At 36.8% G+C, this 17012-nt stretch overlaps 2 protein-coding genes across 2 annotated transcripts; one reads left to right on the top strand and one right to left on the bottom strand.

Moving 5' to 3' along the window:
* Positions 1-1512: 1512 nt before the first annotated feature.
* Positions 1513-10423, bottom strand: cog2 (component of oligomeric golgi complex 2). Its single transcript, XM_037686241.1, has 18 exons — positions 10271-10423; positions 9832-9993; positions 9159-9224; positions 8696-8776; positions 8343-8446; positions 7908-8016; positions 7520-7699; positions 7196-7320; positions 6533-6659; positions 6255-6394; positions 4750-4811; positions 4517-4668; positions 4141-4326; positions 3167-3239; positions 2657-2799; positions 2342-2481; positions 2009-2192; positions 1513-1918 (listed from the first exon to the last, which is right to left on the bottom strand). The coding sequence occupies exons 1-18, from the start codon at positions 10325-10327 to the stop codon at positions 1820-1822; spliced, it is 2190 nt and encodes a 729-aa protein (XP_037542169.1). The 5' UTR covers positions 10328-10423; the 3' UTR covers positions 1513-1819.
* Positions 10424-10638: 215 nt separating this feature from the next.
* On the top strand, positions 10639-14809 carry LOC119418933 (THAP domain-containing protein 6-like). The gene is made up of 5 exons (XM_037686229.1): positions 10639-10857; positions 11042-11237; positions 11335-11442; positions 11531-11735; positions 14747-14809. The coding sequence occupies exons 1-5, from the start codon at positions 10778-10780 to the stop codon at positions 14755-14757; spliced, it is 600 nt and encodes a 199-aa protein (XP_037542157.1). The 5' UTR covers positions 10639-10777; the 3' UTR covers positions 14758-14809.
* Positions 14810-17012: the final 2203 nt, after the last annotated feature.

Below are 17012 nucleotides of genomic sequence, written 5' to 3'. Positions count from 1 at the left end.
ATATATATATATATATATATATATATATATATATATATATATATATAGTTATATATTATGTGTATATTAGCAGTATTAGTTTTTTACTTAGCCTCGCTCATCTAACAGCATACTCAGGCGTCAGTAGGTGTCGTAGTATTTGATGGAGATGTAAAGGTCACAGATGTTTTTCACTTATTAATGTCAAATGTATATGAACCATGTGTGTGTGTTATAGCCGTTTTGGTTGGACAGAGTGGAGCTGCTGAAGCCTGGAGCTTTTCACCTGATAAACTCAAGGCCCTAATCAAGGAGGCTGCAAGAGTTGTCTGACCTTGCCTCTGATAACCATTATATATATATATAAAAAAAAGACTTCTTTATGCTCTCTTTGAGCAGACTTGTGAGACTAAGCGACATGCAATATTCTTGATGCTTGTTTATTCAATCTGCTCCATCTTGCAAGATTAAATCCTGGGTTAAGAAAATATCTTCTCTTTCCTGTGTGGCTTATTTATTTAATGAGCTATGATGGGATAATTAATTAAATTATCTAACAGTATTTATAAAAAGATTTTACTGCATGCTGACTACTTATTCCAGTCAGTTAGGTCAAATCCTTATAAGCCTCCTTGCTTTAATTTTCAGAAGAGTAGAAACGGTTACATTTGTGGTAGCAAAAATTTAACTTAATTATCCCACACATAGTGGTTTCATTGTGAGAATTTAAACATTTCAAATCATCTAAACAGGTCATGGAGAAAGAATCATGAAAAACTAATGAAAGAAAAAATGCTGCATTTTGATAAATTTATTTATTCCTGACAGCAATAAGATTCAGTCAGGGTTTCATTTAGTGAATTTTTAAAAAAATAAATAAAAACTCATAATCCGTGCGGTTTAGGTTCTAACATTTTACATCATTGTTTATCTATTATCAAATGTTTTCTTTTTTTTTTTAATCCATGTTCTATCCTTATCATCACTGTTATTTTCCTGAATGTAAACTTTAGATGTTTAATAGCATTTTGTTTTCTAAATTCAAATTTATGACTTGGGTTATACGACAGGCAATGGATAATGTTTTTTTTAATTATCAAAATATGCTTAAAAATAATGAATATTAATGAAAATTAAAGTTAAAGAAAATAATGTGGGACTATATAAACTTCCACATTTCTTAATGGGAGCTGGTGTAAATAGCTTCAAATTTAAAGTATTAATGTTAAAACCTGTATACACAGTTTTTTCAAATTAGAATAAAGTTATGGAAACAGTTCTTACACTCAGCGTTCTCTATATTTGTGCCGTGCCAACAAACAACAAAAAAAAACTACTCCCTTCTGACCACTGAACTCCAACACATTCCAAATGTATCTAACGCCAGTTTATTCCCAAGTATTTTGTGTTAAATGTGTTTTCCACAACTTTGATTAGAACATTTTTAACATAAACATTTTTAATAACTATTCTGAGCGTAAGCAGAAATTAGACACACGACTGATTCCTCCCTTTACAGATAAAATTGGAGCTTTTTGATATACAACATTCTGACCTGTGGAAGCTCAGTGCAATAGTATGTACAGAAAAGTTCATATAACTACTCAGTAGTATCTGGAATATGATGCCACATTAAGATACAATTCTTTACTCTTTAAAATATGTGCACTGTGGCCTGAGGTTTGCATGGTGACTCCAGACCTCAGATATTTTCCATCTTTAGTCTCATCACTGCTGCATACTTCATCTTCTGCCTCAGGTTAGTGTCCTCCGCAAGTCTCCAGGAAATGTGGAGGTGAACGTGACATTTAGGAATTACAGTCACTTTACAGTCATTATTCTACTGGTTCTGTTCTGCGAGCTCTCGGGCTTCCTTCACGAGCTCCATCAGGGTGGAGAACATGGAGATGTCAGTCGGCTGAAGGCCCATTTTCTGAATCTGAGACACACAACAGCAGAGTTATGGCAACAGTCTGTATCTGGATTAATAATGCATTTCTATTAGTTCCGTTTGTGCACCGAGGCATACCTGTTCCCCCAAATACTCCACATCCAGCGCCAGCTGAAGCCGAATCTTGCTGTCATCCGACGGTCCACCATTAGCCCCTGTTGTGGTAGTCGCAGCTGCACCCTTTCTGGCTTGCTTTAAACGCTTCAGACTCTCCTCCATCTTTTTCACTGATCTCAGAACCTCTGAGATGGTCTCGTAGTACCTGAACACAAGGTAGAAAACAGATGTGGAAGCACATTTTTCACGGAGATGGTAAGTGAAAATGCAGTTATAATTAACAGCACACTTTGGGTACAGGACAAGTTTGGATCTATGTATTTATTTTTTATGAAGCCGTTTTTAAAAACTTACTTCTGTGTACAGTCAGACAGTGCAACTCGCAGCCATTCTTGTGCTGTCTGGGGAGTAACCAGCCCTGTGGAGTCAGTCAGCAACTGATGTAATGGCTTTAAGGCGTTATCCATATAAGCTGAAGCACGCACAGGAAGATCCTGCACAGGAGAGAAGTCTGATGTTGAAGGCCTACATTATTTGTATTTTTTATACTTAAAACAAGTACTTCATTTGATTGTTACAGATCGTCTTTCAGGAAACCTTTGCTTTGGAAATGCCAAAAATGTGGGCAAAACATTTACAATTAAATGCAAGTGAAACACTTCCACTTACTTTATTTGTCCTGCGGTAGAGTCTTGGAACCTCAGAGGCACTTTTCAGGAAGCGGCAGCAGCGTTCAGTCAGATGCTGCGTCATCCTGGTGTTCAATAAAGGAGCACTGGCTGACAGGCAAGACTTGGAGTCCGCCAGAGCATCTGAGGTGAAAATAAAGTGATTGTAAATATGCAAGAGCATACAGTCTGGGCTGTCTTCAATTAAAGTATAAAGGAAAAGTAAACAATCAAATGAACGAGAATACTTCACAACCATATGGCCTTCTATTGCAATTTCCATAAAGATGTTTACATTACGTCACTAAAACTAGCATTTATAATCGTATCACATCCAAAAATAAAAACCCAGGCCATGCAACACTCACTGAAGATAACCAAAGATAATAGTAATTCTGAAGTTATTTTTCACTTACTGTTAATTACCACAAATAAAATAAAAAAATGACAAGAAGAACAAAAAAATGCCACAAAAGAAAAAAAAAGTGTATTTTTCATATAAACAACTTACTTTCAATAGCAGCAAAGTTCTTGAATTCAATGGCTTCCAACCTCTGCCTGACCATCTCTGACAACTCTGGAATCTAAAAGAAAAATTGCAATCGGAGTGAAAACGATGAAGAGAAAAGCAAAATACTAAAAAACTATTAAAACAGCAAATATATTTTTAGATAATAAAAAAAAACGAAATTTAAAAGGTAATGTGTAAATATGTTTTATTCTCCAATACATTATAAAACACAACATAACTTGATACAGATCTTCCCAACTTTATTTTCCCATAACAGTATCATCTTAACATGAGGAAGATTGGATTTTGATTTCCTCAGACCTCCCCTGTGTGTTTAGAACATCACATTGACCTGGCAACAGAAATCGTAATCATTTCTCATGAATGCAGTATAAAATCCATGTGCACAAATGATTTGTGTCCTGGCTCAGACAGAAGCAACTTTAAAGAACAGGGAAGTTGTAAATGTGTGAGCTGCTGCAAAGACACTATTGTTCACGCCTACAGGTGATGGATCTTTCCAAACAATCAGCAGACTGCAGTGTATCAACACCTCTATAAAATCCATCCATTATTTTTACAAGCCATTTCCTTTACAGGTTGCAGGGTGTGCCAGTGCCTATCACCAGCAGTCGCAGTGCGAGAAGCAAGGTACACGCTGGACAGTTCACAATAGGACCGCATGAAAACAAATGAGACAAACCATTCACTCTCTCACTCGCATATAGGGACGATTTAGCTACCAATTACTCTAACATGCATGTTTTTAGTCAGTGGAATGAAAGTGGAGTGCCTCTAGAAAATATTTTTATTTTCATTGGCAATATAAACAATTGTATCTTTTACATGGTTCTAACTGCACTGCAAAACCAAAAAAAAACATGCTTAATCATGTAAAGAGGAAACCTATAAACAAACTGGAGCTTTCGTTTTAAATATGTGTTTTAAGAATATAGGTGCGTGCATGCGTGTACCTGCTCCTGATGCTTCTGGATGTCAGCGGCGATGTAAACCAGCTGTTTGGTGGACAGAGAGGCAGGACCTCCGCTCTCACTGCCTCCCTCATCTAGTGATGTTCGGCTGGAGGTGGAGGAGGCCGAGCTGGGCAGCGGCCGGACTGGCTCCTTCGGCACTTCAGGGGGCGGAGTTTTTGTCAACACCTGTGCAGACCCAGATCAGCATGACAATTAAGAACAAATAATTACAGCTTGCAGTTAATTTGTCTACGCCAGTATGAATCTTCCGGTTAACACAGTAGTGTACTTAATTTTGACAAAATAGCATGAGACTTGCAAATATCCTTTTTAAGTTAGTAATCCTTGCTTGCTTATTTCACTTAGTTGAGTTTACCTCATCAAGAAACTTGGCATATCGCGAGTACAGCTGCAGAGTCAGTTTCCAGAAGCGATGGGCCAGAGGTGACAGATATACCTTGTCAGACCAGCACTTCACTAAACAGGTCCATAAAACCTCAGAAACCTGCAAGTGGTATGCACTACCAGCTGGAAATAAACAAAAACATAGTAATTATAAGAAACTGAATTGGTTAACAATTACATTTATGATAAAGCATAAAATCCTACCTGGTGCTGCCTCCAATCCATCACTTATGGCATTCTCCAAGCACCCAGCTATTTCCTTGTACCTATAAAACAAAGTGAGTCATACAAGAGAGGACAGAACGATACATTATCAGCTTGCTACAAATAGATGCAAACATGCTTAACAACATGCACGCTTTTGACTTTCTGGTAGAGCTGATCTGTGGAGGTTTGTGCTGTAAAATGGGGACATAAAACTTAAGTGCTTTGACGTACAACAATGAACCTGCACTTTGTGTATTTTACAGTGAGTGTATCTGTAAGGGTGGTGGGGGGGGGGGGGGGGGGGACAGATCCAGATCCAGGGCCATTCTGACAAGGTCTAGTGTCATGTTTATGTTTAGTAATGCGCTGACACACAAATTACATTTTGCTTGGAGTCATCAGCTTTCAGAAAACTTACAACCACAAGCAATTTCCTAGATTCCTGTAAAAAATGATCTTTGATCAAACTGTGAGCTCCTGCCAAGTCATCTTTGTCTAAAGAAAATGCTGACAAGCTGCTGTTTTAATATGAGCTCGGAAAAAAAAAAGACGCATCAATTCCACAAAAACGTGCAGGGATTCCACTTACCGTACATCTGACTGTATTTATCAGAAACTGACAACTTTTATGTTTATCATGCTATGCTAAATAGTTCTTTACTCTTTATACTAAACATACAATAAAAATTTAAGCACGCATTAAACCTCTAGAAATGTTCCCAAAAAAGATGCAACTTTGCAATAATCAAATGAGCGTTTAGAAAATTAGAGGAGTAAATAGAAAAGCTGGTATATTGGTCTAGTTTTGAAGATAGCACACAAAAAATACTGTTTATAGTTGTAATGACACCTCAACAAATAAGGGAGCCTTTTCATTTTACCCATAGATTGTAACTACATTGGAAGTGGATTTAGTTTAGTTTTTGAAGACGCCACAGTTTCCTATCAATAAATGCCAGAGGATATCAGTCTGCAGTCTTTATGTTTTGGTAGCTGTATCACAAGCTTTTCCCGACGTGTCACTGAAAAAGAAATGAGCACTAATAGAGATAAGCTTCTCATGATTGGTGATGAGCCTGTAACCCTGATCTTTAATTTTAAGCCACTTGTTCTTTACGATTTAAGTACAACACTAAGTTTGAAGAGTCATAGAGGAGTTTGAGGAAGAGCTGAGATGTAGTCAAACCCAGATTACGGTAGCATTATTATTTATTCCATTCTGTTTCCAAATGTCAGCACGATACACCAAAAATACAGAACACATGGTGCAAAAATGTTAAAAAGTTTAAAAATATACAAATGATGATGTTTTCAGGAAGTAAGAATTGTCCAATAAGGATGTTCATTCTTGCTTAGTGTTTGTGTTGTGATGTTCCTGTTGAAAGAAGCAACCTCATAACTGAAACCTGGAACTTTAGGCTGACTATACCAGGCTCAGCTTCTATTTGTTTTGCCTGAGGGAGTAATATATAAATTGCAAAACAAATCAAAGAAATATTTACCGTAGCTGAAAGTAGACGGGCAGGTTCCACTTGTTGTTGAAGTTGGTGTATGAGGTGTGAGCTCTTAGTCTCTTCACACTGGCCTGTGAGCTGCACTGTCGCTCAAACCGTCGAACAAACTCCATACTAACACTGTAACGCTAAAATGTGACAAAAAATAAACAACAAAAAAAAAAACACACCTTGGAGAAACTACACAATTAAATTATGTGAGTATTTATATACACAACATGTTGACCGTTCGCACACACACACACACACAAACACTGTAGGTGTACCTCATAGAAGATATCTGGGTTTCCAGGGTTGAAGATGTATGCCAACCTTTCCTCTATTCCTTTAATCATCTCAGGCCACACCGAGTTCACCAGAAAATCATAACCTGGAACTGTGTCAGCTTTGTCACTAAGGAAAAGGCAGAATAAAATAAATAAATAAACAAATAAATCACACTTTTTCCACAGTTTTATTTAATGGGAAGTACGAGTTAGATTTTTTTTAAGCACTGTACCGGTGAGTATGCAAGGGGAAAAATAGTTTAGTTCATTTTTGTTTTCCAACAAAATAAATACAAAACTGTCTTCACACAAAATCACACTACAGTGGTCCCTCGCTACTTCGTCGTTTGTTTTTCGCGGACTCGCTCTATCGCGGTTTTTCAAAATAATATTGGACATGACACACAATTGGCCGATTGATGGATGAGGTGCATGATTGGCACGGAATTTTTATTTAAAATAAACGATAAACGAGGGACTACTGTATATAAATAATAAAAAAATATAACACCACTACTTTGTGTATTTTCACCTATCGCGGGGGTCTCTGGAATGTAACGCCCACAATAGGTGAGGGATCATTGTATTAAAATCCCCTCAAATGAACAGCATATTCTTTGAACTAATTGAATTAACGAGCTTCCATGATAAAAAAAATAATACCTGGATATAGCTCCTCCAGTCACCTCTCTTAGAAGTCTGCAATGGTGAGGAACAAACTCCAGCAGTCTGGTGTACATCATCTGGAGACCACTTGGATTAGACTTCACTACTTCTTCAACTATCACCTGAAAAGAGAAGAAGCCAGGAGGTCTCAACCATATTTTAATGCAAAGAAATCAATAATCAGCTGAAGTTCTGTTAAGGAAATGTAGATACATAGTGCAATTACTTGCCGTATCATTTAAAAAGTATATACATTTTCAGTTTTAAGTAACGGAAAATGTACTCATTGTTTGAACATATAAAAGTGTTTGTTATGTTTACCTGGTCCATGTATGGTTTGACCAGCACCTGTCCTACCAGAGCTTCAGCATCTCGTGTTTTGTCGATGGTGGCGTACGTCCTGAGGCAGTGACGCACCATGTCCACGTTGGACGTCTGCAGGCCCTCAATCAACAGGCCCTCCAGAGACTGCTGCAGCATGGAGGTGATCCCTGCTATGCGCTTTCAGAGCACAACAAACAAGATCAAGCAGATCAGAAACTGTTTATTTACAGTCAGTACATGCTTTTTTTTTTTTAATTTGAATAACACTCAATAAAAAAACAACACAGAAGTTAATTGACTGAGAATTATGATGGACAGCAGAAAGAAGTCAGTCCATAGAGTAAATCAGTGTTTCCAGCTGTCTGTCTGACTCCTTCACACTTACAGGTCTGACTTTGTCCAGCAGGGGCATGCCTTTACTTTGAACTGCATGGAACTGCAGCTGATTGAATTCTGTAGCAATTCTCTCCAGGATTTGACCTGCCAACAAGGGACTGGACAAAGACAAAAAGATGCTCAGTCATACAGATACTGACATCTTTTTTTTACTCATTAGCCCTCATGCAATATTTACCATCAGCACTTTACTATGTATTTAAAGTGAATGAACCTGGCAAAAAAATACCTACATTAACCATTTTTGCATAATAATATTGTTCAAAATAATAGTTTTGTCTGCTAAAAGCCACAGTTTAAAAAAAAATATTGAAAAAATTAATCACATAAAACCTACATTCATTGCATGATACAAGTAGATTCATTGTCTAGTATATGTATGCATATGGACTATGTATAGTTTACAGAAATGTAGTTTCCTCACCTGCTGATTTCAAGAGAATTGGATTCCTTTGAGTTCTGTGAATGAAGGATCTTCTCAATCTTCTCCACTGAGCGCACCACCTGAATTAACCTCAATACACACACCTGATAAACAATAAGGTATTTAAATCAGTCCACACATTGGAGCTGTTACAATTTGTTATTTAAGCTAGGAGACAGAAAAATTACTATAGTATTGAGAAAAATAAAAATACACACACAAAGCTTACCACTAGATTATGAAATTTGTAACTGACATCTAATGCTATACTATATAACAGTGAATTGTATGGATGGTTATAAAACTCTTCATACAGCATGATTAACATCAAACAGGACGAAGATGATTCACACCTTTTTTTTCTGTAGGTCTTCTTGTTTGGATAGCTGGTTATCAATAGCTTGTATCACTTCGCTTACGCAGGACCGCAAACTCTGCAACAAACAAACCTATGAAGATGCTGTGGCAAAACTAGATCAACGTTTTCCTGATGTATGCTCAATAATCCAGGTAGAAAAATCTAACAAAGTTAAGTCAGGTCATCTGAACGGATTAAAAAAATAAAAAATAAATAAAAAATTGTTGAAACATTTCATCTTTTATCCAAAAGACTTTGTCCGTCTGAGGAGATGCATTAAACTCAGTCTTAGACGGTGCTATTTATAAAACTGAGTTTAGAGCAGCTCCTCAGACTGACACAGTCTTTTGGATAAAAGATGAAACGTTTCAACAGTTTTTTATTTTAATCCTTCCAGATGACCTGACAATTTTGTTAGATCAAAGCTTTGTTACAGTGCATTTATTAAGGACACATACCATTACTTCTTCTCGCAATTGTCCCAAGGGCACTGAAAGTTGATTAAGGGCTTTGTCCATCCCCACCTGAGACCAAAAAAAAAATCAGATTAGGAGCAGTCAATTTGACACAAACACATTAAAACACTATGAGAGAACATATTAGATCTGCAACTCATATCATTAGATTATAGCATTTATGTAAATTGGAATTTTAAAATACTACTACTGACTGCTTATTATGAATTTCTTGACTTGCAAACATAACATGGAAATAAATTTTGCATTTTACCATCGAACAAGAAATTTTGATGACGTTATTATTAAACACAAGATAACTTCAGAAAATATTTGAATCAATTTCAACAGGGAATACAATGATAACACAATATGGGTTTATTTCTAAAGTGGTGTCTTGATTTATAACTTTTTACTACTAGTGTAATTGTACCATTTTCTGGATGCAAAAAGTAAAAATTACAACAACACGTAGAACAAGCGATAATTTCTCAGGGTTGCTGTGTCACCCACATTCAAGTCTTTGTCTCACTATCAGAAGAAAGTGGTGTTTTGTCAAGGAACTTCTTGTGTGAGTTTTAGTCTCCTCACTATTTACAGTATTTTATTTATCAAAACTGCCCCTCATCCCTCTGCATCTGTCAGCTAAACGTTTGGATACTTAGTAACCACTAACCAGGTTGGTGGAGAGGTTCACAAAGTCTGCATAGTCCTTGTTGATGAGCTCCACCATGGCTGTTTTCAGCAGCTTGTAATACAGTTCCAGGTCCTCTCTCATCTCCTCCAGCTGCACCTGCTTTCGACACTCAGCCACAAACTGGTCCACATCAAAGTCATCCTGCAGACAGAGAAATATACCATTTATGACACATCATGATGAAGAGAAACGCTGTTCAAGAAACTCTGGGAGCATTTCCTCTTCTCTCAAGACGTGTTCTGACAAAATTATGTGTTACTCTATAAAACGGCAGCTTTATGGACTAAACATACGAATTCACTGACAGATAAGAATGTCTCAAGTAGTAAGCATTGAAATAACGTCAACTACTTTAAGCTAAGTTTGACTACAGCTAACACTAGCTTATAAAGATAAAGCAGTTTTGACACATTCTCACCTTCATGAAAACATCTTTGTCGAAGCACAAGGAATCTGGTCCCTTTGGCAAATTCATTTTAGATTATTTAATAAACTAGTTACTATATTCACGAGATAAAAAAGGGCAACTTGAGCTAGCTACTGTGGCCAAGCTTCCGCAAACATGGCAATGCGTACCAGAGAAGAAGGAAGTGGGGGGAGGAGCTCGACAGCGCCCCCTACAGGTAGTGTCTTTTGTGTGCTAAGCTAAAACCGTGGGCAGCGGCGTGTCGTGGTTATTTGGAGAGTTGACCTAAAACATTTCGACTCTGGGTATTTAGTTCACTTTTTAAGTAATTTTAAGAATACTACTACTGATGTGGTGATACTGCATCGCTTCGATATGCGCCTGAACACAGCTCGAACGTAGATGCCTCCTTTGCTTCTGAGGCGTACGTCTTTGATTCCGCCATATTGGATAGGTCAACGTTAAAGAACGATCTCAGATCAGCTTTTTTGTTGTTCTTTACATGATCGCAGTGGAAAAATGCCGGTGTCTTGTGCAGCATTTGGCTGTAAAAACAGACGAACCAGTCTTAGCAAGCATCGAGGGATAACTTTTCACCAGTAAGTTCCTGTTAATGTTGTTTTGGTTAGTAAATAGGCTTTAAATTGCAACAAAAATGTCCTGTGTGCACCATGTGATTCTCAACACTACACCAAAATCACAGGTTTTTTGTTAATTGTATGCAATAAATGTGCTGTATGTTTGTGTATAAGTTAGTCTGACATGTACTTGTTTTTATTCAAGGTTTCCTAAAGATCCTGGGCTCAGGAAAGCTTGGATCCTAGTCGTTAGACGGAGGGACTTCAAGCCCTCTAATAAGACAGTTCTCTGTAGCAGTCACTTCCACGACAAGGATTTTGACAGAACTGGACAAACTGTTCGCTTGAGGGAACGTGTGATCCCGTCGATATTTGAATCACTTCCAGACCATCTGAAGAAGGTCAGTACACAAAAGATATCTTGCAGATATACTGGAATTAACACTGGATTGCATAATTTTAGTGAATATTTTACACATTTTTGCACTGAATTTGAAGGTGCCTGTAAAACCCAGATCAACAAGGACATCAAGACGTGCTGGTGAGCCAAGTAATGATCCTGTACCTGTTTCCAAATCTCCAGACCCTCCAAAACCTTCAGTGTCGGTAAGTATATCAAAGCCGTTCTTATCTACAGCCTTTTTACATCGCATAGATTTACTAGCTCTCACTCAACACATCTTTCATTTCACAGGATCATCATTATGCTCTTGATCCAGATCAAATCAAGATTAAATTATCTGAGGCTCAAGCCAGAGTGGAACACCTGGAGCGGCAGCTGAGAAATGCCAAAGATCGAGAACGAAGACAGAAACAAGCCGTCAAGTCACTTCTAGATGAATTAAAAAACACTGGAGTGATTTCTGATGAGTTTCAACTAAAGCTGATTGAGGATTCTGGTAGGTCTTTCCATTGGAAGGCTGAAAAGTACGGTGGCCCCGAAGTTTAAACCACAACTACAAATTAAACAACACCACTGCAAATTAAAAAAACACAACACCATTTGACAAAATCCAATTACATTTGAAAAAACACATTCTTCTTCTTTCGGCTTTTCCATCTTCAGGGGTCACCACAGCGAATCATCCTCCTCCTTCACACTCTGTCCTCTGCATCTCTGAAAAAACATAACATTTGAACAAAAGGCAATTTCATTTTAAGAAATACAGTTACATTAAATGAAACTGGAAGGGGTGGGAGGTGGGACCAGTGGGAAACACGAGACATCACTGATTGGACGACAGGGTGTTTGAACCTCCCACCTTTCCCACCTCTTCCGATTTTGCATAATGTTATTGTGTTTCATCAAATTTAATTGCATTTTTTTTAAATGCTGTTGTGTTTTTTGATTTGTATTTATGTTTTTTGATTTATAATTGCATTTTTTTTTTTTGTAGTTGTGGTTTAAACTTCAAGGCCGAAAAGCCATGTCCACACCGAGAACGATAACTATGGCAGGAACAGTAAAAAAGATGGTTAAAAATATTGTTCCAACTTAAGTAAATGAGAGCAGGAGCATAAGAAATTATTAGAGGCAAAAAAAATTTTTTATTAGAATATGTTTTAAGAGCAGTTTGTTGAATGATCGAATAGTGAAAATGCAGCTGGGATGCTCATCTCTGTGTTGTTTAAAATTAATATTTCCAAGGCTGCTTTGCATGGCCCATTTTATTCATGTTTGATTTGCTTTTTTTTTTTTCATTACTTTCTTTACCCCTTTTTTCATTTAAAAACAAAACTCTACTTTTTATATTCTCTAAACACAGGCTGAAAATTACACATAAAGTGTTCCCTTACTTGTGACGCAGAGTCAAACACTTTTTGTGCCAATGTTCTTTGAAGAAGATATCTACAACAGTTTTTGATCCTTTAAATTCACATTGGTAAGATTTGTGAATTTAAATATTTTTGTTTCACTGCGCAACCTCCATTTTATTTGGAATCTGTAGCCTGGTGTCATTGCCAAGCCTTCATTTTCAGATATGTGAATTGTACTTGTTGTTTTGTTGTGGACACGCATCAGATATATAAAGTAATGTTTACGTCACACTGACAAAGTGTTTAAGTACCAGATAATCATAAGTCAAAGATTTAGCTGCTAAAATTTCAAGGCAGTCTTGCTAATTTAACACCAAAATTCATGCTCAATAATCCAGGTATAAAATCCAACAATGTTCAGTCAGGCCATCTGGACGTTTTTTTTTTTTTTCTGAGACGTTTAGTCCTTAATCCAAATGTCTTCTTCGATCTGAGGCGTCACCCACAAACAAAACTGATTCCCACAAACAGCATACTACTCCATAGTGGAAAAAAAACAGTTTGTTGGTGCTAAGATGGCCACCGGGGCCTCCGAGACATTCACTTGCTAATTTAAGTTTTTCTGATTTATTTTCTGATGCTAGTTATTTGTGAAATTTCAACCCCAATTCTCAAAAAGTTGGGACATTGTGTAAAATGTAAATCAGAACACAGTGCAATGACTTGCAAATCTTGTAGACTCATATTTTATCATGTCAAAAATGATGGAACAGGGCAAATATAAAAGGACAATAATCAAGACAAAGGCACAAAGGTGTTTGTTTGTTTCTTTCTTTTACAGTTTACACAATGTCTCAATTTTTCCGAATTGGGGTTGTAGATGGTGGATTAATGTTGGCTTCATCTTTGCGTGGTGCTCAAAAAATATGATTATTTTAACCTTAACTTAATCAAGTTAAAGTCACTGTAATCAGGAAGATACTGCAAAAGGTAGAAAGAGTACTGAAAATTTGTATTCAAGTACAAGTTCTGTTCCACTGCTTAAATTGTACTCAATTACAAGTAAAAGTACTGGTGTTATAAAAAATACTTAAGTAAAAGTACAAAGTACTCTTCTCAAAAACTACTCAGAGTATTAATTACTTTTTAACCACTTGATGTTTTAGTGCGTTGTCAATAGAAGGCTTTCAGTTTGATTTACTGTATATAATAGTTATATTCAGAGCACAGTTCTCAGAAGCTCCGTCTTATTTTAGTACCAGGCAAACCGATGACAATATCTAAGATCTTTGCATACTTATCCAAACTAATAACCCACACAAACAAACAATAAAAAAGCAATATCATACAGGTAGTTGTAAAACCTCGTATACCGCAATATGTTTTTCGAGATTAGATACTGAAGCTGTCTCCTTTTCACCCTCTACATGACAAATTCCTCCAGGTACGGCCACGGGCACTAGTCCAGCCTTTACCTCGTCATTTTCTCTGTTGACAGTGTTGTCCTCTGTCTCCATTCTGGCTTTTTCTCCAAATCTTTGGACAATAAACAACTTCCTTCTCTACAGAGGTGTCCTTTGCTTACGTCATAGGTAATTGGCGCGTTCACGATCTGAGAGCCTTACTGAAGATGCAGATGAACGGTTTGAATATTAAATCAAATAGTGGTCGTACTCAGTAGCGATTTCTGATTTTTAGAAGTAGAAGTAGATTACCTGGTCTAAATTGTACTCAAGTATGACTAAAATTACACACTTGAAAGAAATACTCATAAAAGTACTACTTCTTCTTTCGGCTGCTCCCTGTGTTAGGGGTTGCCACAGTGAACTAAGTCGCACGAAGACTTGGCAGTTTTTTGGGGGGGGTTTACGCCGGATGCTCTTCCTGACACAACCACAGACCACCGAGCTACCACAGCCCTCTGTGTGGAGCAGAGAGCTTGAAAGAAAGAAATACTCATAAAAGTACAAGTACCCCCCAAAAAATTACTTAATTACAGTAATGTATTTGTAATTCGTCACTTCCACCTCTAGATACTGCTTATTAGATGGTGTGCATTTTGAACTAGATGTTTCTATATTTGATTAAATTAGTGTCCAAAATATCTAATTCCACTATCTGACAAAAAGTTTTTTTGTGTGTGTTTTTTTAGATGACTCATAGATTGTGACATCATGAAGCCAAAATCATTTTGAAAGGCTTCAAGTGACTGCTGAGATCAAGCAACTGGACAAAGACCAGGATCCAAGAAAGAAGCTTGATTTTTGTCTATTGGTTGTAATTGATTGATACAGGACAGCTCCAAGAGGTTTTTTGTTTATCTTCTTTTACACCTCAACATATATATCTCTCTTTTGTGAAAAAAATGACATATTTTTTTGTTGTTAAAGAAAAACCAAACCACTAGTAACAAATAGTTTTACTGGCATGTTGTACAATTATTTTGTACTGAATTTAATGGGAAGTTGCCAGTTTATTACTGGGTAGGGTTGTTGAGCATTAAACATGAGCAATAGTTAAAAGTGGAGGTCTGATTATATAACTAGCCACTGTAAAAGTGATCTATTCTTCAGCATTTTCAGCTCACTGATAGTGTTTCTTTTGGTTATCAAATGGTCCAGTTTAACATGTGATGAGATTTGCACAAATTTGAGGGTTTATTTGTGAAAATTCATTAACTATATATATAAAAAAAGATTACTTTTTAAAGTTTAAAATGATAAAAGTAGCATAGTGGTGAAGTTATTTATCAATATGATTCATGTGGCCTCATTAAAAGTCAATTCAATGATATGTTCACAAAGTCATCATCTCTTTTTTATTTTTAACTTTCTGTACATACTGCAAACAAAATGCTTCCAGAATTTCATTCTCGTTTTGTTCTGTTCCACAATCATCCAAAATTAGGTCATTGTTAAATGATCACTGAAATGTTCTGTACTTTTACTTCCAAAATAGCATTGTGTTATATTTTCACTTCATTAATTACCATGGATTGGGATTTTTAGGAATTTTTTTTCTTTTCGATGCTAAATATGATGTTCAGTAAAGATTTTCTTCTGACTATATTATGAATTAAAAAGAAAAACTGTTAGTATTTGATAATATGAAGACACTTCTCGTTTTCACATATCTGTTTAGTCAGTTAAACTTGGGATTAAACTATTTTGTTATATTTTTTATTGCAATACATGAACATCTTGATTTACCATGCATTTCTTGTACTGTGTTGTTTATATAATATTTATTCTGAGGTACTGTGTGGAATGAGTCGATCAAAATATTAATTGGAATAATAGAAATCAACATTTAAACAATTTACCGAGACGGTGTAGTGGCAGGGCAGCCAACTCCGGATCCGAAGGTCCTGGGTTTGATCCCCCGTCAATGCACATCTCATGGTGTCTCTGAGCAGGACACCTAATCCCGGATTGCCCCCCGGGCGCTTACATAGCTGCCCACTGCTCCACCTGGTTGTATCCCAGGTGCGATGGGTTAAACGCAGAGAACTAATTTCGTCTTTGTATGGGAACATAAAATTATGACAACACATAGAACTTTATTTATTCATTTATTTAATGAGAACTGTCCTGTTTGCAAAAGGATGACCTTTGGAGTGATCAGATAAACTGGATAATTTTCTCTCTTAGCTAAAGGTTTTTGTAATTATAAGATGGAAATTCACAAAGTTTTGTCTTGTTATATATTTTTATAGATTCAAATACATTCACCCCTAAAACTCCATACCAATGGTGGCAGTGTGATGGTAAATGGACTGTACTTATGTAGCACTTTTCCATCTTATCAATATACTCAAAGTACTTTACACTACAATCTGTGTCCTCATTTACCCATTCATACAGCACTCTACTAGATCTGTACAAAGCTAATTGAACAAATCATTCTAATGAGACTTATCAGTGCTTTATCACATTCATACCGATGGGACACGCATCTGAAGCAATGGGGGCCCAATGCCTTGCCCAGGGACACTTCGGCATGTGACTGCTGGTGGAGTCAAACCCCCAACTCTTGCACTGGATGACGACTGCTCTAACCCAATCCCGCCCTGCTTGGGACATCCTATAACTTGTGTAAATGAATAGATATGGGGCAACTGTGACTGAGTGGTTAGATCAGTTGTCCTCCAATGAGAGTTGGAAGTTTGATTCCACCAGTATGCATTCACATATTGAAGTGTCCATGGGCAAGATACAAACCCCACATCGCTTCCAATTTGTGTCTCATGGCCATGGATGTATGATGTGATCTAAAGCACTGTCTCCTCCTAGTTTCCTCAGATTAGCTATGTAGCGATGTAGTAGAGTTCTGCATGAACGTGTATGTGTAGATGGGTAAACGAGGGCACTGGTTGTAAATTTGAGTATCCTGATAGGATGGAAAGTCACTATGTAAGT

Source organism: Nematolebias whitei, chromosome 1 (genome assembly GCF_014905685.2).
Source record: "Nematolebias whitei isolate Nwh7 chromosome 1, NemWhi1, whole genome shotgun sequence".
In the NCBI taxonomy this organism is placed as follows: domain Eukaryota; kingdom Metazoa; phylum Chordata; class Actinopteri; order Cyprinodontiformes; family Rivulidae; genus Nematolebias; species Nematolebias whitei.
Note: the sequence above shows the minus strand (reverse complement) of the source record. Positions and strands in the feature narration are given on the sequence as shown.